General features: G+C 40.0%; 1 protein-coding gene and 1 long non-coding RNA gene across 5 annotated transcripts in view; one reads left to right on the forward strand and one right to left on the reverse strand.

Annotated features, from left to right (window-relative positions):
* Positions 1–2,392: 2,392 nt before the first annotated feature.
* Positions 2,393–8,329, reverse strand: LOC116574123. The gene is made up of 2 exons (XR_004279117.1): positions 8,124–8,329; positions 2,393–2,474 (listed from the first exon to the last, which is right to left on the reverse strand). It is a non-coding gene; the product is annotated as an uncharacterized LOC116574123 (long non-coding RNA).
* A 36-nt stretch (positions 8,330–8,365) lies between these two features.
* Positions 8,366–22,682, forward strand: part of CDADC1 (cytidine and dCMP deaminase domain containing 1) — a 45,054-nt gene continuing 30,737 nt past the window's right edge. For 3 of the 4 annotated variants that reach the window (XR_004279116.1, XM_032314632.1, XM_032314631.1), the window contains exons 1-3: positions 8,366–8,557; positions 9,288–9,385; positions 16,564–16,638. Coding sequence is in view for 3 of the 4 variants with exons in the window: in XM_032314632.1 (XP_032170523.1) it covers positions 8,476–8,557; positions 9,288–9,385; positions 16,564–16,638 (255 nt within the window). In the remaining variant the exon portion in view is untranslated. The remainder of the gene's footprint in view (positions 8,558–9,287; positions 9,386–16,563; positions 16,639–22,682) is intronic. The other variant, XM_032314633.1, reaches the window with a different exon arrangement.

A 22,682-nucleotide genomic window follows, 5' to 3' on the forward strand; every position in this document is an offset into this window, starting at 1 on the left:
AATACTACAGATTAACTGTCTACATTATTTAGATCCCTTTAGGTGAGGTATGTGTGATATACATGCCAACTAAGCGCAGACAACTTTTGTCATAGGATGGGTGATATAAATGTGAGTATATTCCACTTAGGTTGTTGTCAAGGACATCATACGTATTGTTTCTGAGTATGCAAATATCAGCTTCATTTCTTCTTCCTTCTCAAGACACATTAAATTAAAGAATCCTCCAATCTGAACATACTCTTTATTTAAATAAATTTGTATTCCAGAAAGAACATAAAACAATTTACAAAAATGCCCAAAATAAGATAAAAATTAAGTTAATGGGGGAAAGTAAGAAATAAATACAAATGAGGGTAGATAAAATAAGATTATACCAGGGAGAAAGTGAGGACACAAAACTCATTCCCGGTGTCTGCTTAGGAAGATTACATGATTCACAACAGACAGGAAAATTCATCCTGTGGGTACTCCAGGATGATATCCTGTAAGCTAGAAAACTAGTCTTTAACAAAAATCTTTACAGCAAACAGTACTCAACTTCATGAGGTTTTTTCTTTTAATGCCAATGAGAAAAACTACTCCACAGCTGGAAAATGATAAAATGGGGATTACTTGTCACAGGTTGTTTGTTGTTTTTTTTAAAATTAATAGCACATATTTGGTAGAAGTGACAATTTACAGCCCTGCAGGTGAGAAGTTACATTGTGGAAACTGATAAAGGATTAGGATTTTATAGCCCAGTAGAAATGATGTTACAATTTAGCCTGAAGAAAGTTAACCAGGAATATTATATTGAGGGGGTTCAGAACAAGCCACCTCAGAATGTCCTGCTTTGGTATGTGGATTATTTTGAGCTGAAGATAACCAAGGCCTACAGTCTCAGGAAAAGCTTTTTACCACCTTCTTTTTAAAAAAAATTTTTTTTTAAATTTATTTTTAGTGTTCTAGAATTCATTGTTTATGCACCACACCCAGTGCTCCATGCAATACATGTCCTCCTTAATACCCACCACCAGGCTCACCCAACGTCCCACCCCTCCAAACCCCTCAGATTGTTTCTGAGAATCCAGTCTCTCATGGTTTGTCTCCCCCTCCAATTTCCCCCAGTGCACTTCTCCTCTCCATCTCCCCATGTCCTCCGTGTTATTCCTTATGCTCCACAAATAAGCGGAACCATATGATACCTGACTCTCTCTGCTTGAGTTATTTCACTCAGCATAATCTCTTCCAGTCCTGTTCATGTTGATCCAAAAGTTGGGTTCTTAACTACCTAAAAAAATTAGAAAAAGGACTTAACTACCTAAAAAAATTAGAAAAAATTAGAAAAAGGACCAGGAAGAAAGCTATTACCAGAGAAAGCTTTTTCATCTGAGAGACCTACCTGCATGGCACGGCAAACAATTGCTTCCTCCCCTTCGAAGCCCCAGACCTCTATTCTTTTCCTTAGCTCAGGATGGTATGTAAGTCTCAATTGCCTGGTGGGCTTTAAGTCTCGTATCTTTGTGGGGCTCCCTTATATACGCAATTAAAAATTGTTTGTTTTTCTTGTTAATCTGTCTTTTATTACTGGGGTGAGAGTGTTCTCCGCCAAGAACCTAGAAGGAGGGAGGAAAATTGTTTTTCCTCCCCTACAGTATTAGCTATTTTACTTAAGAATCCCATGGGCGCCTGGGTGGCTCAGTGGGTTAAGCCACTGCCTTCAGCTCAGGTCATGATCTCAGGGTCCTGGGATCGAGTCCCGCATCGGGCTCTCTGCTCAGCAGGGAGCCTGCTTCCCTCTCTCTCTTTGCCTGCCTCTCAGTCTATTGTGATCTCTCTGTAAAATGAATAAATAAAATCTTTAAAAAAAAAAAAAAAAAAAGAATCCCCTCCTCTCCAAGTATTTAAATGACTCTTCACATACATGCCAAACTAGGTCTCAATACCACTGGAGTTTCTCTACTATATGCCAAAGGAAGGGGTGAATTAATTGAGTCGTATCAGTCAGTCGATCATATTGCCTGTGGCTGCTCTCATGATGTATGATGGAGATCCCAAAGCCTGAAATATTTACTCTCTGACCTTTAAAAAAGTATGTCAACCCCAAGCCAAATAAAACTTTGATCCTTGTACTTATGTCTTAACCTGTATGTAAATTTTGCTTTTTAACATCAGCTAATGTTGGTAGATAAGGTGATACCAAAAAGTACTTGGCAGAAGCAATTCTACAGAGGGCCCAAATACTACTGCTAAACACCAGAGACTCAGAATCTCTAGCGGCTGGCCCTTAGAATAGGGGTTTTAACGTCATAGTCTCTGGGTGACATTTACGCATCTCCAAGTCTGAGACACCCTGGAGCCCTCTGGTCCTGGCCAGAGGTTTTGTCCGGCTTCTGGTTCCACAGGCCTGAAGTGGGGCTCATGATTCTGCATTTCTAACGAGCTCCTCAGTGACACTGATGTTGGTGGTCCAAGGGCCTTAGTTTCCTCGCCTGTAAAATGGAGAGGACAAAAGTCTGTATCACAGAACTGGGAGTATTAAGTGAAGTAGTGTATGCTTATATCCTGCTCCCACATCTTTCAAGCTATATACTGTTTGGGCAAGTTCCTCCATGTCTTGTTCCTCTAAGTAGTGATAATAATAATGATACCCACTTCACAAGGCTGCTGGAAGGTATAAACAATATGTGCAAAGTACCTAGAACTTAGTAAATATAGTAAATAGTAAGATGTTGTTGTTACTGTTACCATTTAAGGCGTCTGATACACAGCCGATACTCCATCAGCTCCCTCTCCATCCCCTCCCGTTTGGTCCCTCTAGTGTCTTCTGTTGATTCCTAACATGTCTGATTATAGAACCTCTTCAGGGATGTTGATGGAGAAATACTCAAACCAGTCCAGAGAGCACCACACAAATGGGGACCCAAGAGTGGCGTGGATATGGCCCAAGGTGGCCAGGCCCACCTGCCCAGCCTCTGCTGGGCGGCCTTGTGGCAGAGTTGCCTCCAGACAGAACGGGCAGTGGGCTCACCAGTCTTTCCCACCTCACAGGAGTCCCTGCAGGAGTCCCTGCAGGAGTTCCCAGGGTTCCTGCATTCTTACTTTGTAGCACATTCATCTCATCATGTGGCACCAAGTTTACTTTCTTGAGGACATCATTTGGGACAACATATGGTAAGCCTGAGAAGTCATTTCTCTTTGGCAGCACTGCCCTCTGTAACAAAGAGAGTGTTCTGAAGGGCGCCTGGATTTTGTTTCTGGCTTCTCTTTGCTTCCTTGGGGTTTAAGTGTTGTCAGGAACTGCCTTCTGAGAATTGCTTAGGAAACCTTAATTTCGGGATTCAGGGTGGCGTTAATGGTCACATCTTTGCTTGAAATGACCAAATTAGGGCCCATCCTGTTCACAAGGGTGCACTGGCCACCAGCAGTCCATAGCAGTCCTGTGGCCACCTTATCTCCAGGCCTGCGGAAGACAGTCACTGGTCATGATGTGCCTTCCATGTCCGAGAGCAAGACTGAGTGTGAGGTACACTTCCCTCTACAAGTCGGGTATGCGGTCTCTGCCAACACCAACAGTATCAATAAATCCAGTATAGATACCATGTCTTAAGATCAGCTCCATGGAACCCCAGCTTGTTTGCTGTGAGAAGATTCTGTCCAAATAAACACGCTGCTAGGACTAATATTCCCAACATAGGACCTAGGATAAAAGAAGTTTCAGTTTTCTAGAGAGAATAAGCAAATGAAAGACAAAGAAGGGAAGGACAATAACTAATGATATTGAGCAACTATTCTTTGCCAAGCACTGTGCTACTTGGGATCATTTAGTCTTCAAGAAAAAAAAAATTTTTTTTTTAATTTTCTTTATTTGTCAGAGAAAGAGACACCGGGGTGGGGCGGGGGGCGGGGTGGCGCACATGCAGGGGGTGTGGGAGAGGTAAAAGCAGGCTTCCCGCTGAGCAGGGAGCCCAATGTGGGACCATCCTGAGCCACCCAGAAACCAACTGAGCCACCCAGTCACTCCTAGTCTTCAGGAAAACTTGTGATAAACCTATTACCACTGTAGTTCCCTCCCTCCCTCTTTCCCTTCCTGTCTTCTTTTCTCTCTCTCTGAATAATTCAGTCAAAAAGCCATCTTACAGCCTCCCCCTTCTTCCCTTCCCTTGTTCTGGAGGCCAAAGGGGCTATGGAGGCAGCAGCAACAGGGGTGGGCAGACAAGGAGGCAATGAGTGTGCTAAAGAAATAAGATTAGAGGAATTGGAGGCAGGGTAGAAGGAAAGGTAAAGAGAAAAAACTATCTTGAGAATAATGGGAGCCAAGTTTCTTGCTGTTGGAGAAGAGATTAACAAATACAACAAAGGGAGAGGCTAGAAATAACTGATATGCTGGACTTTGGAATTGAAAGTGTTGATGTGAACTCTTAGAGAGACATAGAGCTACTGAAAAAGATACAGGAGTATGTCTAGTCATAATGACATAGCATACTTACTGCCGAGATCTTCATTTTTAAGCACTTCTTTACAAGAAGAACCAGGGCTCCTTGGGGAAAGGTCGGCTCTATGTCTGGTTCAGGGAATGTAGAAAATGAATTCTGGAGCATCTTGTTGCACTAGAATGTAAGGAAGTGCTCAAAGACTTATAGGGATGTGTCGAAAGGATAAAAGAGACAACTTGAGGATTTCATCAAATATGGGACAATTTGAGCACTAAAATAAATAACAGATTACAGCTCATTGAGTAAAATAGAGAAAACAAGTCCATACAGGTATGAATGAATGAATGAATGAATGAATGAATGAATGAAGAGGGAAAAACTCTTCCTTATTATAGAATGACAACTATATGTAGGAGAAATGATGGAAATAAGAAATCACAGCTAGACAGCCATCACAATGGTGGTTAATTCACATGGGAATCACCAACAGATGCTAAAGTTGGTATGTGGAGGTTTAATGGCTATAGGACATTGGTGTAACTTGGGGGATTTCTCTCCACAAAATACTGACCCATTACAGAGGAAAAGATAATGACTTTGTTAGTGACTTTAGAAATTTGACCAGTGCTAACTTGCCAGGTGAACAAGGCTGGTGTCACCATGGCTGGGATATGTGAACACTGAGTTGCCCCTGATGTGATCCATGGAAAAAAAGAGCAGACTATCACTTCTGTGGCATTCCTATCAAGAATGGATGGCCTGAGTCTGGTTGTGAGGAAACATCAGAATGATCCTGGTGGAGAGGACTCTTAACAGTATGAAAAGCCTAGAGCCTTTAAAACTGTTAACGTTGTGAGACAGGAGGAAGGACCAAGGAAATGTTCCAGGCGAGAGGAAAATAGCAAGGGTCAAAAAGTGAATTGGGATGGGATACTGAACCAGAATGGAAATGACTCATGTTGAAACACTTCAAAATTTGAATGTGGATTGCCCTGTAGTGACCAATCAACGCTGATTTCTTGTTTTAGACTGTTGGATTAGCCTGTGTTAGAGTGTCTTTGTTCTGGAGGAATATATACTGGAGTTTTTTAGCTGGGGGGGGGGGGGATTGGGCATAGTCTCTGTAGCCTGCTCTTTTTTTTTTTTTTAAGATTTTATTTGATACAGAGAGAGAGAGCACAAGTGGGCAGAGAGGCAGGCAGAGAGAGGGGGTGGGAAGCAGGCTCCCTGCTGACCAGAGAGCCTGATGCGGGGCTAGATCTTGAGATTATGACCCGAGCTGAAGGCAGAGGCTTAACCCACTGAGCCACCCAGGCGCCCCTGTAACCTGCTCTTAAATGACTCAGAAAAAGAATGGCGTGGGGAGGTGTGTAAATGTAACAGAAAGAGTAACAAAAAAATGGTACAAATGTGGTAAAATGTTAGAAACTACAGATTCTGGAAAGGGGGATGTGAAGTTCTTTGCTCTGACAAGACATGAAGTAGCAGGCAAAGTATCCATGATTAGTAAAGCCAATTTACTAATATCGCATTGTTGTTGAGATACCTGCTGAACCTGCCTTTCCAGCATGTCTCTGAAACAGGATTATGCATCCCATCTCATGACATGAGATTTGCTCTAAGGGTCATGTAGTTCTGCTATCTTTTTTTGCCTGCCAGGAGAAAAGAATATCCAAAGGCTGCTCCGTTAGCTTGGATCCCAGAGCCAATTCACAGAAAGAGTGCAGTAGCATGGAATTTGAGCCAGAAGGAAACCTTTGCTGTGGCAAGCCACTGAGATTTGGTGTGTATTTGTTACCCACAGCTAACAGAGTCTCAGCTAACTCATAGCTAACTAGTAAACAGCTTGGGTGGTCAGAGATGTCAGTTTCTCTATCTGACTGCAAAGTCCATGTTCTTTCCATCGATTGTTTATTGATTTTTAAAACCATTTTATTGATTAAGCTAGCCTTTGTTGTGCTCACTTGACTGAGCTTGTCCATGTCTAAGCACTTAGGTAGCATTTGTCTTATACTCCTTTTTAGTTTTTATTCTTCTTTGCAGCAGAACTATTATTTCCAGTAATACTGTAGACAGGATAGCCCAAACAAATTTGTTACAAAGCACCCAAAAATGCCAGATAAAATATGGCTGAACTAGCAAGAAAATAAAGGAAACAGAATATTTAAACAACTCTGAAATACTAAAGGACTGAAAATGGAATGAAAACAGCAATCTAAAAAGAAGGAAGTGAGCAACAAAACTAATAGTTTTTCTAGGGGTAGATTTTACTCATAGAGATTAAAGATAATTAATATATTGTATATATTAAATAATCACATATATACATATATATAAGATACAAATATCTTTTTTAAAAATTTCTCTATGAAATACCTGTTAACCATTTCTCTTTGTTTCTTAATCATTTGTAAGCATTCTTTAAATATTCTGGATATTCATTCTCACTTGGGAGTGTGTATGATAAATATCTTCTTCTGTTTGCCACTTGCCTTTTCACTTACTTCATTATGTCTTTCAGTGCACAGTTTTTCATTTTAAAGTACCAAACATACCAATAATTCTCTTTAATGGGTGGGTTTTATATCTTAGTATCTTTATAAATGTCTTTCCTACTCAAGGTTATAAAATATTTTTTAATATTTCCTCTAAATATCGTAAGTTTTTCCTTTGACATTTACATTCACATGCATGTAGAATTCATTTTTGTGCATTTAGTGAGGAAGGGACCCAATTTTATTTTCCATTTGGATAGTCAGTTAACAGCAGCACTATATCCTCATTGATATATAAGGTCACCTGTGTCATATCAAATTTCTATACACATATGAGTCTGTTTGGGGGCTTTGTATTGCCTATCACTTGTTTATTTACCTCCCTTCCCCCCCAAAAGATCTTATTTTCTTCAAGAATATCTTGGCTATTCTTGGCCCTTTAATCTTCTATGTAAACTTAGACTCATATTGTCACATTCCTCAAATATCCCACTGTAATATAATTAAGGAACTATAAGCCATACCTATTATCACCAAAGTACTACCTCAGTCCTTTACAAAATGATGCATTTTTGTAACTTTCAGCTTTTGGTTTCGAAAAGCTGTTTTTATGTCTTGATATTTGTCAGTATTTCAAGTTGTGTATTGGGTTGGTGAGGGAAACTGGGCTCTGAGTCACTAGCGAGGAGTTTCATTTTGAGTCATGCCTGGGACACTTAACAAAATAATCAAATGCACTGGGCACAACCCTACAATGTCAATATGGCACTCCCCATATTTTCCAGGTGCCACTTGCTACTTCTTCCCACCCCCACCTTTCTCATAATCACAGTTGAACTTTTTTTTTTTTTTTTTAAGACTTCATTTATTTGAGAAAGAATCTGAAACAGACCACGCTGAGAGCAGAGTCCGACAAGGGGCTCGATCCCAGGACCACGAGATAATGACCTGGACTAAAACCGAGAGTCCGACTGCGCCATCCAGGTGCCCCTACAGTTGGACTTCTTGAGGTGGTACGTTTGATGAGCAGCAGAACGTCCCTATGGTAGTCCCTGGCACTGAGTTCCTAAGGACTGGCCAATATCTGACGGTAACAACCACCTGCACCGCCCAGCTCCCACCTCCCCGACCCCGCCTTCCCCTTCTCTAAGATCGCGGCTGTGACAGATGGGGCGGCGCTTCCATTTCAGTTCCCCTTCACTCTTCTCACCAGAAATCTCAAGTCTGCGCAGGCCTCCTCACTCTGTCAGAGGCCGCACAGCCTGCGACTTCCAGGCCAAAAACATCGACAGCTGAAGTCAGGCCTGAAAGTATTTAGTGCGCCGGGCTGTTCACCCATGCAGCCGCCGCCAGAGGGGCAGCCCTGCGCCACGGCCTCCACACCTCGCTGATAGGACACACAGGGCGCCCGGAAGTGGCGGTCGGGCTCTTACGTCACTGGCTGCGCCGAGTTGGCGGTTGCCGTACAGTTGCTGGGAGGAGGCGGGAGGTGGAGCCGCTAGGGCCAAGATCATGCCAGATAGCCAGAGGTATTCTGGGCAGCAGAGGCCGCTAGGCTTGGGATGAAAGAAGCAGGGCAGATGCAAAATCTGGAGAGCGCGGGGGCCGGGCGGTCAGTCAGCACCCAGACTGGCAGCATGACTGGTGAGTGCCTCGGACCCTGCCGCTGCCACCCCAGCCTTTCGGCTCTGCCCTGAGCCTCTGCCTCCACGTAACTCCGCTTTCCCTGCCTGCCCCTCTTCGCCCGCGCTTCTGCCCTGGGATATCGCATTCCCGCCCTAGACGCGTTCTCAGCTCGGTTTCCAGGAACCCCTGGCCTGGCAGGACCTGCTGTTGAAGTCGCGCTCATTCCCCTTTTCCCCCACCCCCCGCCCTTTACTTTTCCTCCCAGGACCTAGAGCTGGGATCTGGGGTATTGAGCCTGAAAAATCCGCGCTTTTGACTTGATTTCCGAATTAACCACACACGACGCTTCCCTGTATTTCAGCTGCCTTACCCGCGAAGGTCACCGCACTGCCCTTCTTGCAACACCACAATTTAAAGCTTGCTCCACCATGACCTCAGACGCAAGGACTTTTCATAACTTAGTTTGGATTTTTTCCCATAGTTACATGTATCAGATGTACCATTTTGTTTTCCTTGCCATGTGAGGGCTGGAGAAAGGGCCCGACTTTGAAAAGTGCCGGAGGAGGTCGCTGAAAGTGAGGTTGTAGCCAGACTCCTGCCCTTTGGTTATCTTGTCCTCTTATCGTTTTTTCTCTGCTTCCTACGAAAGCAGCCAAGTTAAGGCTGCAGCACCCAAATGGCATTGAGGGTGAGTTCCTGTTTTCATCTTTAGTAAAAATTTTTAAAGTGTCTGCCCTCTCTTTTGTAGGTCAAATACCAAGGCTTTCTAAAGTCAACCTTTTCACTCTGCTCAGTCTCTGGATGGAGCTCTTCCCAGCAGTGAAAGCCCAAAGACAAAAATCTCAGGTATATTTGGTTTCCTTAGTCTTTCCCACTTAGAAGTGGTTTAAATTACGCTTTTCCAGTTTCTGCCACACTTAAAAGCAAACTCAAAAACCTTAAAATTCGCAAAATATTTCTGTGGTTTAGTGTGATATTTGTAACTTATAGCTGTAATAGCTCATCTTTCTAATCTAAAAATAGAATTGTTACTCTCTCAGATTGTGCCATGTTTATCAGGTGTTAATGGTACTTATATGTTGGTTTGGACAATTGGATGGCATAATCTATGACCCAGTTGTGTACTATTGATGTTTCATGTGAGTAGTTATCCCCTTCTACAGAACTATAAATTACATGAAAATGGAGATCATGCTTTATTTTACCTTATTTTTATTACTGTGTCTTATTTTATCTTATTTTACTGTGTATTTTTTTAATCCCCCTTTAGCATCTATTCTTATAGTAGGTAATCTGTGAATGCTAATTGGTTTCTTGTTCCATGTAAATAGTCTCTTTTTTGGATCTAAAAGAGGTGATCAAAACAGGTTAGGAATATATAGAAAGAATAATCATAAAAGCCTGCATCTTCACTTTCTCCAACCCTTGGGCACCAAGGTGCTTCTCATCTTTTTCCTCCATGCTTGGAGTGGCATGGTCTTAGGTTCTTACCATTTGGTTTGATAGATTAGGAAGTTTAGAGTGTTTTTAGGGGGCCAAGGCCATATAGGGAAAATAGTATTAGGTTGTTTAAGCATTGAAGACATTTTTTGAAAAAAGGAGAGGGGGGGAAATTACCCATGGCTTCCCACCATTCTAACAACATCACTTTTAACATTTTGGTACTTTCCTTCAGTCTTTTTTTAAGCGCAGGATTTTTGCTTGTTTTTCTCTTACAAAATCGTGCTTGCATCCTGCCTATGCTTATGCAAGTTTCCAACTTGCCAATAATTGTGCTGTAAGATTGCCTCACATTTTCCACAAGATGACTTTTTGTAAATCCTTAAACACAACCATTCTCTTTCTCTTTTTTCTTTTTGGTGTCTTCGTTTCAGTGGATAAGGTTGTGTGCTTGGCTTTGGAGATACAAAAGAAAGATTTGGTTCTTATTTTCTAATGGAGACAAAAATTAGGTATTTAAACAAGATGCAGGAAGCAGAGATGCTACCGAGACTGAAGACTGCAGGCCAGGCTCTGCGTGGGGAAGTGAGAGAAGGATGCACAGGGGAGGCTCCATTTGCACAGAGACGTGAAGAATGAGTAGGTATTTACCAAGCCAAGGGACTCCATATGGAAAAGCTTGAAGGAGTGAGAGAACTTGTGGTCCTCATGGGGGAGGGTGAAGTTGGGTGAAGGGAAGAGACTGAGATGATCTTGGAAAGGTATACAGGAATCAGAAAATAAAAAACATTGTATGCCTTGCAAGGGAGTTTAGATTTTCTAAGTAGGGACTACACTGAAGAATTTTTTAACAGGGAATTAAGGAATTAACTTTTTAATGATTAGGACTTTATCTTTTTAAAGCACTTATAGGTTCAGAGCTAAATTTCCAGGAAAGTACACAGATTTCCTGTATACTCTCTGCTCCTCCCTACATGAATAGCCTCCATCACTAACCACATCCTCTCCAGAGTGGTACGTTTGCTACAGTTGATGAACCTTCATTGACACATCATGATCACCCAAGGTCTATAGTTTACACTACAGTTTAGTCTTGGTGCTGTATATCCTGTGTACATCAAATGTATAATAGCATGTATCCATCATTATGGTATCATACAGAATATTTTCATTGCCCTAAAAATTCTCTGTGATTCACCTATTTATCTTTTCCCCCACCCCTCCCAACGTTGGCAACCACTGATTTTTTTTTTAACTGTCTCCATAATTTTGCCTTTTCCCAGAACATTGTATAGTTGGAATCATACAGTAGTATGTAGCCTTTTAAGGTTGGTTTCTCTCACTTAGCAGTATGCATTTAAGGTTCTTCCATGTCCTTTCATGGCTTGATCACTTACTTCTTCTTACTGCTTAATAAGATCCATTGCCTGGATATACCACATGTAATTTATCCATTCACCTGCTGAAGGATATCTTGGTTGCTTCCAAGTTATTGCAGTTATGAATGAAGCTGCTATAAATATCTGTATGCAGATTTTTGTGTGGATGTGAGTTTTCAGCTCCTTTGGGTAAATACCAAGGAGCATGATTGCTGGATTGTATGATAAAGAGTGTATTTAGTTTTGTCAGAAACTACCAAACTGTCTTCCAGAGTGGCTGTCCCATCTTGCATCCCCACCAGCGATGAATGAGAGTTACTGTTGCTTCACATTCTCTCCAGTATTTAGTTTGTCAGCGTTCTGGATTTGGGGCATTCTTATGGGCATGTAGTGGTAACTTGTTTTAATTTGCATTTCTCTCAAGACATGTAATGTGCAGATTTTTTCGTATGCTTATTTGTCATCTGTATATCTTCTTTGGTGAGGTGTCTGTTAAGGTCTTTGGCCCATATTTTAGTCAGGTTATTTTCTTATTGTTAAGTTTTAAGAGTTCTTTGTATATTTTGGATAACAGTCTTATATCAGGTATGTCTCTTGCAAATATTTTCTCCCAGTCTGTTGCTTGTTTTCTCATTCTCTTGGCAGTGTCTTACACAGAGGAGAAGGTTTCAATTTTTATCAAGCCCAGTTTATCACTGATTTCTTTCATGGATCGTTCCTTTGTGTATCTAAAACACCATCACCATACCCAGTGTTATCTCGGTTTTCTCCTATGTTATTTTTTATGGAGTTTTTTAGTTTTATGTTTAACATTTGGGTCTGTGATCATTTTGAGTTGATTTTTGTGAAGGGTATAATGTCTGTGTGCATATAGGGAATTCACTTTTCCTGATAAAATGATATCTCTTGGAGTAGTTTTCTTCTCCGATTACTATGTGAAGTGTTTAATAAGTAGTAAAACATTATTTAAAATGTTTTGCATGTTTACTTCCTATTAATCACTCCCTCAGCCCCACCCTGGCTTCATGTATTATTAATGGCTTTGAGAAAGTCTTCACTTCCTTCATGATTTTAAGTTTTTTATTCTTTCTGTCTCTTAGTAGCTTAATATTGTTTTATGAAAGTGGAAGATTTTCAAACCCATTGGGTTTTTGGGTTTGTTTTTGTTTCTTTGCAGATAAAATTGTCTTGAAGACACAGAAGCAAATGCTTAAGAGATTTAAGACTTTTTACTTTTTTTATTTTAAAGATTTTATTTATTTATTTGAGAGAGAGTGCACCTGCACATGAGCAGTGGTAAGGAACAGAGGGAGAGGGATAGAGAATCTCAAGCAGACTCCCCACTGAGCATAGAGCCTGTCACATGGCTCTGCCCCAGGATATATGTGAGGTTTGATCCCACCTGAGATCATGACCTGAGCTGAAATCAAGTCAGTTGCTTAACTGACTGAGCCACCCAGGTGCCCCGAGATTTAAGACTTTTTAAAAGCACATTTGAAAAGCTGGGCTTATTAGAGATTGTGTACTAATTTTGAAGACTTTTTCTTAATATGAAGATTTTATCTCATTTTAATTCATATATATATAGATATATATATATATGCACATATATATTTCTGTATATATATAATATGTATCTCAAGAATAAATCCTCTGCTGAAATTAAGTTCTTTCTCAACAGAGTTGTGTATTAAATTAAAATAAATTCAGTATTAATCGCACAATATGTTCATAGGGTTGATACGATCTTTTTCCTTTCAAGAGAAGAAAAATGTTCTTTAAGCTAAAATAATGTTTGTTTCACTTAAATTTTTTATTCTGCTTTTTCTATAAAAAGTAAGTCATAGAAGTCCTAAGATGCAATTTGACATGTAATTAGATTGGAAATACTGCCTTTGACACTTAGCCAATCTTTTATCTTCTAAAATATTTTTATTTTACCCAAGTAATGTATGCTTATTATTTATAAAATGGACTAAAGAAAAATTTTTTTTTCATAATTTCATTGTCTAGTGATTACTGACATTATTGTGTTGTTTCTCAGTCTTTTCCTTCTCTCTCTTTTCTCTCTCTCTCTCGTGATGTTTTTTGAGATCATTCACTTCCGGATTCAGCCTTTTTCACTTAACATAGGAAAATGATTATGCTGTAATACTGTTATTCCCCCTGGAGCAGGAAGTTAGTCTAATGGTTTAAAAGGAGCAGTGGTTTTGTAGTTAGCCTACCTGGGTTCAAATCTGGACTCTACCTCTGAGTAGTTGTGTAATATTGAGTAAGTTATTTTCCCTCTCTCAACTTCCTTATCCATGAAATGGAATGTTACTGGTACATACTACAGGGGGCTTTTATGAAAAGTGAACGAGTTTACAAGCTCATGGATAGTGCCTGGCACAAACTATGGACTATATGTGTTTGTTACTATGTTTTAATATTGGCATAACAGTCCATTGTATTGATGTACCATGTATATTCCCTTAGAACTGGACATTTAGATTGTCATTAATTTTTACCAGCTTCAATATATTTTAACTTAAAACCACTTCTATTTTTTTTTTTTTTAAGATTTTACTTATTTATTTGACAGAGACCACAGTAGGCAGAGAGGCAGGAAGAAAGAGGAGGAAGCAGGCTCCATGCTGAGCAGAGAGCCCAATGCGGGGCTCGATCCCAGGACCCTGGGATCATGACCTGAGCTGAAGGCAGAGGCTTTAACCCACTGAGCCATCCAGGCGCCCCTTCTAAATATGACTGATATCTGAGATTTTCTGTGTTGTAAAATATTTATACTGTATGGATGCTCTTTGAGGATTGTTCAGCAGAGTTTACATTAAGTATAAAATCCAATAATTTTTAAGAATCCAGCCCAAAATTAGATAAGTGAGTTGGGAAAGAAACTAATTATTTTTGAGACTTCTTGGGAAAAGCACAGCTAACTCAAAGTTTTAGAACAGAAGTCAGGACTACTGAAAATGGCCATTGTTTTGAAATAATAATCTCTCCTATTGGTTCATAGCTTTTCATTTTAGTTAAGTTAAACATACCTAAATTGCCTGAATGTGACTGTAAAATAAGAACTAGAATAAGTGTATCGTTGCCTCATTTTTTTTCTTTTTGTTTTTTTTCTTTTTGTTTTTTTTAAAGATTTTATTTATTTATTTGACAGAGAAAGAGATCACAAATAGGCAGAGAGACAGACAGAGAGAGAGATGAGGAGAAGCAGGCTCCCTGCTGAGCAGAGAGCCCTATGCGGGACTCGATCCCAGGCCCCTGGGATCATGACCTGAGCCAAAGGCAGAGGCTTAACCCACTGAGCCACCCAGGCGGCCCCTCATTTTTTTTCTTTTTAAGATTTTATTATTTATTTGACAGAGAGAGGGAGATCATAAATAGGCAGAGAGGCAGACAGGCGGTGGAGGGGGAAGCAGGCTCCCTACTGAGCAGAGAGCCCAACACAGGGCTCAATCCCAGGACTCTGAGATCATGACCTGGGCCAAAGGCAGAGGCTTAACCCACTGAGCCACCTAGGCACTCCACCTCATTTTTTACATATCAGATACTGTCCCTCTCACCCAGTTCTTCCCGTTGTGTACTCATTGTACTTTTCCAGAACAGTAGCAGGATAACATAATGGTTAAGACAATGGACTTGGGGCTCAGGTCCTGGTTTTCCCAATGACTAGCTACAGAGTTATTTAATCACTCTCAGCCACAATTTCTTCATTTCTAAAATGGAAACAATAGGGGCTACTTTGTAAAGTTATGAGGATTAAATGAGATAGTTTAGAGCCTGGTGCTTGGGAAACACTGTTAGGTACTTTATTATTATCACTTACGTAATAATCATCATCACCACTACTACCATCTCCCTCCTACCATTCCACTACCAAGATCATCACTTTCCCACTTCCTGTTCTGCTGGGATAAAATGTGATTCCCAGGACATGGCTTTTCTTGTAAACTTTTTAGTGGTTTTTTTTTTTTTTTTTTTTTTTTCTAGCATCCAACATTTGTTTCAGAAGACAGAGTTACAACATTCACCAAGTTTACCATTCCCACTTTCAAACTTTCTCCAGTTTATTACATATCCCATCTACCTTCGGGCTCTCAGAATCCTGCTGTATCATTCTGTGTCAGTAATCTGCTCACTTCCTAGTTACTTTTCTGTGTCTATAAGGGCTGCATCCTCAGCAAGTAGGTTTGTGGCTGGCACATAGCAAGGATTCAGTAAATATTGTTGAATTAATAAATGAAGGAGTTTAGCCCCTGACTCAAAACTTTCTACTTCAAGTTTTACTTTTAGAAAGACTTGTGTACTTCGTATGTTAGTGTCCTATTGCTTCTGTAACAAATTACCACAAAGTTGGTAGCTTAAAACACACATTTTATATAGTTATTATCCTATAGTTCTGGAAATCAGAACCCCAAAATGGGTCTTACTGGACTGAAATCAAAGTGTCAGCAGAGCTGTTTTCCTCTTGGAGGCTTGGAGGAGTTTCCATTTCCTTGTCTTTCCCAGTTTCTAGAAGCTCCCCAGTTGCCTTGGCCCATGAACTTCTTCCTCCATCTGTAAAGCCAGAAGTGGCAGACTGAGTCTCATGCTGTATCACGCTGGTACTGATGTGCCTCTCTTTCACTTTTAAGGACCCTTGTGATTACAGTGGGTCCACCCAGATAATCCTCCCCATCTCAAGGTCAGATGATGAGCAGCCTTAATTCCATCTACAGTCTTGCCATAGTAACATAAACAGAACCATAGTCTCCAGGGACTGGGACAGGCAAGTCTTTGGGGGACCATCATTCTGCCTACCATATCTAATGCCTTAGCTGCATAGTTTCCTTATCTTCCCAATTGCAGTTAATATACCCTTACTCCCATTTAGCCCTTTTAAGTTATGGCCACATTCTAGACTGTTCCTTAAAACTTCCCAACTCCAAATCTTTAACTACAGAATTTTATTTTCTGACCACAAGTTTCAGTACTTCTGGATTTTGGAAAAGTATGGAGGGGACTTTATATGTAAAGGCATTATATACTAGGTTAAGTAGTCTAAACTTGAACCTGAAAAAAGGGTGAAGTCAATGCACTTTCATCAGGAAGAAAAAAAAAATGATTTAAAACCAAGAAAACCAGCCTTCAAATAGGAAATACTGAATTAATTCTATGTTTTGTGCACTAATTTTCCCCCCTTAATCTGCTTTGAATTAGGAAAAGGAAGAGGGAAAGCATGGACCCTTAGGAGATAATGAAGAGATGGCCAGGATATCTACTGACAAAAAACAGGTGAATTTTAAAAAAATTTTAAAAAGACATTTGTAATCACAAAGCAAAAACAATGGTATAAAGTAGAATAAAAGTCCTTCTTATACTCAAGTTTCCCATTTCTACTTCCAAGGCATGTTCTTACATACCTTTCATATCCTTCTAAAAGTTTCAATGCATTTACAAGAATATACATGTCTCCTTTAAAAAGGAAAACAAATCCAAATTGTTGTATGATATGCTCCTACGTCTTTTTTTTTAATTTTTAAATTCAGTTCTTGATACATTTCCATACTAGTTTGCATAAATGTGTTGAGAAACACACTGTTCTCTCATACTCCCAACACATCTTGCTGGTTTAAAGTATGCAAGGCCCTAACTGCTCTTTATCTAGGCCATTTCTTGGAGTTGTGTTTGTAGCAAGCAACCTTGAAGGTTGAGCTGAAGGTTGAGCTGATGTCTTCCTCTGGGACAGAGAGGAGGTTTGCTTACTGTCTGTAATAAAACAGCAGTGCCCAGGCTTAGTGTTCCTTTCCTATAACACCACCCACTTCCTGTCTCGGAATCCCTCTGGGCCATCTGCATGACCCCCATGGGACTTGTAGGCAAGGGAAACATCACACACATGGTGCTGATTCTGCTTGCTGCACTGTGAATGATCAGGTTGTCTCTGACCCTGGAGCTTCATGTGTTCTGCCAGTATCTGTGAAACAGTAGCGGGCTAATTTACTAGAAGGGTAAACTCAGACCCAGACTTGATAAGATGAACTTTGTTCTTTTTAATATTGCATAGTATTTCCTTGTTATTTTAATCTTCTGAGTTTTCCGGAGAGATTCTAATTTATTGGGTGTCTAGTGGAGACAAAACAAGTATATTATGAAAAAAGTTACCTTCATGATTCTGATGTGCATTCCTGGAGATCTCCTGATAAGTTCTGAGAGTGAGTCTCTAAAATCCCCAACAAGAATATAGAAATAATTTGTCTCTGAATATTTAGATGTTTTTAATTTTAAGAAAGGCAAAGACAAAAAAAATAGTGACTCACCACTTAATATACTAGTTTGTTGCTTAAATTGTAATGTAAAACCCTGTGACTAAGATAACACAGGACTTGCCAAGATGTTAGGGAAGTGACGCATTCGGCATCCAGAATGGTGATTCACTGAAAAGATATAGTCTCCTGGGAGTTGCAGTGAGTGGAAGTGCAAAATGAAATGCAACTTAGGCTTTTATTTGCTTTGTTTTGTTTTAAGTTTGGGATTTAAAAATCTTTATCTCAAATTTGACATTTTGACCTTGGTTAAAATTGAAAGATAAAAGATATTTTTTGAGGTGAAGAGGACTCTAGACAAAAAAGTGACAAATTCAACTTAGCCTAAAAGTTTGTTTGTTCTTTGTTGTTGTTTGTTTTGTCTCTGTGCCTATGCTGAGGGGCGGAGGAGGGATAAAAGATTGTTCTAATAATAGATTGATGAGTATACTTCCCGCTTATGAGGAATAGTGTTGGGTTTTGGGGTCTTTTTTAGGAATTGTTTTTTAATATTATTTATTTATTTAGAAAGAGAGAGGACACAAGCAGGGGGAACTGCAGAGGGAGAGGGAGAAGCAGACTACCTCCTGAGCAGGGAGCCCAGTGCAGGACTCGACCCCAGGAACCCTGGAATCATGACCTCAGCCAAAGGCAGAGGCTAAACTGACTGAGCCACCCAGGCACCCTAGGGATAGTTTTGGTTTTTTTTTTAATATTTTATTTATTTATTTGACAGAGAGAGATCACAAGTAGGCAGAGAGGCAGGCAGAGAGAGAGGGGGGAAGCAGGCTCCTTACTGAGCAGAGAGCCCCCTGTGGGGCTTGATCCCAGGACCCTGAGATCATGACCTGAGGCGAAGGCAGAGGCTTAACCCACTGAGCCACCCAGGTGCCCCAGGGATAGTTTTTTTAAAAGTCTTTTGTGGCCAAGGTTTCTGGCTTTATTTCTGTTTGCTTAGCTACTGAGAAAATCTAAAGCTAAAATCTTTAATTGCAGCCATTTTCATTTGTCACAATTGGTTCATTTTATTTTATTATTATTATTTTTTAATTTTTTAATTTCTTTTCAGCGTAACAGTATTCATTGTTTTTGCACCACACCCAGTGCTCCATGCAATCTGTGCCCTCCCTAATACCCACCACCTGGTTCCCCCAACCTCCCACCCCCACCCCCACCCCTTCAAAACCCTCAGGTTGTTTTTCAGAGTCCATAGTTATTTTATTTTATTTTTTAAACTTTTTTTTTTTTTTTTTTTTTTTAAGTAATATCTACACCCAGCGTGGGGCTTAAACCCACAACCCCAAGATCAAGAGTTGCATGCTTCACCAAACAAGCCAGCCAGGTGCCTCACAATTAGTTCATTTTAATAAAATGAACTCTAGCATGCTGAGATCTCTTGATATGGCTTTATTAGTTCTTTTCCAAAGTTGTAATTTAAAAAGAAAAACTCACTGGAATTATTCAGGAGTAGATACTAACATACACTTTGTATTTGGGGAACATAAAACTCAAGAAATTTTGGGATGGGAAGGGGAAAGTTCACGGTAAATTTAAAGCTTGTTTTAAAGGCCAATATAGATCTTTCATGTTTTAAATTTATTTTTGGAAGTATATTTTGCAAAGGACAGATTTTTGTATTCCTTTTAAATGTCTTTATAGTTTAGGAAGTGGTTAGTTAACTCAGAGAAGGAATTCTATAAACTTTTCTCTATTCTTTCTTTTTAGACATTTTATAAAATATCATTCTCCATAGTTGCAAACATTTATACTCATAACTGAAACTGAAACTTGGCTGTTTTAGTTAATAAAGCTCTGGTCTGTACTTTAATTTCAAGATGTGTCCTCTTGGGGATAACTGTAGACTGAAGCCCTTTGAAAGGGAATAACGGGTACCCTTTTCTCAGCCTAAGTTCCCCAAGTACTGTAATAATCAGTCCCAGACCCAAAGATTGGATTTACATTCCTTACCTCAGAGCCCTTTCCTGTGAAAACGGTATAGACTATTTTGTCTACATAGAACTTATTTTTAAGTTCTATGTTTCACCTTACACAGAACTGATTTCTAACTTAGTCCATTTTATTTGATATTAATATTGTCACACCAACTTTTTTAGTTAATATCTGTGTAGGTAAGGACACGTTACATTTAAAGTAACACTTCTTTAGAATGCTAGCCTGTCCCCAGCCTCCAGGGCTTGGAAGCAGAGTCAGCCCAATCCCCTACGTGGGTGGGATACTGCTCAGGTAGCTCAGACTTACTGCTCTGGCTTTGAGTTCTCTTCATTTGTAACACCTGAGAAGGTGTCTTCCTTTCTTTTGAGCTTGACTATGCATTTAAAACTTTTTTGTAGGGGCATCTGGGTGGCTAAGTCCTTAAGTGTCTGCCTTTGGCTCAGGTCATGATCCCAGAGTCCTGGGATCAAGGTGCACATCTGGCTCCTTGCTCAGTGGGGAGCCTGCTTCTTTCTCTCCTACTCCCCCTGCTTGTGTTCCCTCTTCCTCTGTCAAATAAATAAACAAATAAAAGTCTTTAAAAAAAAAAAAACTTTTTGTAAATAATCTACGTATTTGTAGAAGGTGGGACCTACCCACATTAGTCTAGACTGCCATAGTGTGAAAAATTGGGAGAGTCAGTTTTTAGAAAGAAGTTGAGAACTATCTTTATTTAGTCAGTATTTGAAATAACCACAGGGTTTCCTACATTTTTTTGTTATTACCACATAGAAGCTTAACACTAAATAGTTATAGACTGGATGCTATAAGAAACAAGTCAAATCAACTTGGTTCTCACCCTTTCCTAGGTTAAAGTGTACTTATTTTTCAGTCAGAAAAATTAATGGATAATTAAATGGTTCATTGTTCAGTTAAGAATGCCTAGATTTAGAAAATTTCTGGTATAAAGCCAACATTAAACTTTCAGAAAAGTCTTTGGACCTAATGAGAAATGTGATTTTGTTCAAACTGGGTTCAGATCAAGAACTAAATAGAACTTTTATTTTATTAATAAATCAAGTATAATCTGTGATATAATCATTAGATATGTTAAAAAAAATAAAGTTCAACTGAGTAAACTTAAAGATCTAATTGCTTTATTCAATGATTCATGAATCAAGCAGCACCCCTCTAGTAAATAGAAAGGAGCTCTTCCTCATTGCAAAAAGGGGAGGCTTCTACAGGCAGACCAGGCAGGAAAAGGGAGTGTCTATAGTTTTAGGCAGGGTTACCTTCCTTTGGGGAACTGCAGGAGTTTATCAGGTGGATTTCCTCACTAGCTGACCAGGAAATTCAGTCTGACTGGTTAAGGTTATATTCCTGGGAGCGGCCAAAGCCTCAGTTAGGTGAGGCATTAATGGTCTCAGTCTGATGGTGTGGGCTTAGCATGAGTGACGCTATTTGGGGCCTGCTGTTGGTTGCTGAGACCCCTCCACCTGAGAGATGTGATCAAAACTTAAGGCATTAGTGCCATCCCTTGCTGTTGCTCTGAAATTCTTAGAGTTTTTGTTGATCCTCTATGGTGGTATTCATAGGACATGAGTTTTTTGTTTTCGCTGTTTTTTTTTTTTTTTTGAATCTTTGTGGTATTCACAGACCATGACTTCAAGTTCACATTTTTAAAGGAAGTCATTCTCTTCATTCCTTTTCCGATGTTCCAGTCTCAGGTAAATGATTTGTTTGGTGGTTAGTGGCTGTGAAGACACATTTAAAGCTGTATTTGAGAGAATACAGCAAACCAGAGAGACCACTATGATTATTACAAGCAGGGTAGTCCCCAATATCTAGAGTGTGTTTCGAGCTGCAGTCCCCAACACCCAAACCAGGCAAAATTAAATAAGTTAAAGGAAGACCCTACTGAAGGAGTCACTTTCTTAAGCCAGGTGGCTCGTTCCGTGGTTTCACAGCTGAGTTTCAGCTTTCCCACGGCATTAATCCATGTGCAGCAAGTGGTGTTGGTCACAGTACAGACAGCTCCTTGTTCAGCCAAAAAATAATCAAGGGCCATCCCATTTCCAAGAACAGCTTTGGTCAGAGGGCCCAAGGATTTTGTTGGGCAGCTGTTTTTTAAACAGCAGATTCTGTAATACTTTAAAGAGTTAAGGAAAATTTCCCAATCATAGCCTCATTCATACTCACTCCTAACCAGGGAAGGGAGCTAATTTTTAATCATGTATGCCTCCTGTAATTCCTTTTTGAATCTTGGCTCAGAACTGGAAAGGTAACAGCCAGGGAACCAGTACAATTTAAGGGGCTTAGACTGTACAGGCAGTTTTTACTCTGGTTGCTCTTGCCTTGTGTCCCTTCCTTTGTACAGAGCTTGGATGAACGTTTCCCCGGGTTTGGGGTTGTTAACAAGAGACAGGGTTTGTTCTGGAGAAACAGGTGTTGGAAATCAGGGAGAAGTTTGAAGTTCTGACAGGCAGAACTGCAGAATCACCAGCATCAGGGCAAGTTCAACAGTCATTTGGAAGTTGGATTAACAACGGCCCGAGATACAAGGCTAAAGCAAGGCAAAATATGGACAAAATCATAAGGACCTTCATGCTGTAAGAATTAGGAAAAAGGATGGTCAGAGAGGGAAAGAGGAATGGAAAGAAATGTTCTTGATCCCACATTTTGGGAGAGAAAGCAGTGGAGAAGACATTTAGCATTTATATTTGTCCATGACAAACAATTATATGAAAGCTGTGACCTAAATTCTGGGCAAGGGAGCTTCTGTAGCAGTTTGTATTTATAATAAACCTCCACCCTCTCCCCTTTTTTTCTTTAGTCTTAGGAATTGGGGATGGTTTAGATTAGAGTTCCTGGGGAAGATCCGGTAAAACATGTGCATCTCAAAGGCACAGGGAAAGAATGTTAAGTTCCTCCAAAACAATTGATAAGCCTTTTGAGATAAATATGGGAGGTTTGGGGATTGGTAAAAAGAATAGGTGGATTTTGAATTGTTTCTAGAGCTGCATTTCTGGTTTTGTAAAGATCTGTAAGATAAGAACAGTTGCTTTTAATTTCTCAAGGAATTGGGTTGTAACTTAAATGACA

The sequence above is a fragment of the Mustela erminea genome, chromosome 15, assembly GCF_009829155.1.
Source record: "Mustela erminea isolate mMusErm1 chromosome 15, mMusErm1.Pri, whole genome shotgun sequence".
NCBI lineage: Eukaryota > Metazoa > Chordata > Mammalia > Carnivora > Mustelidae > Mustela > Mustela erminea.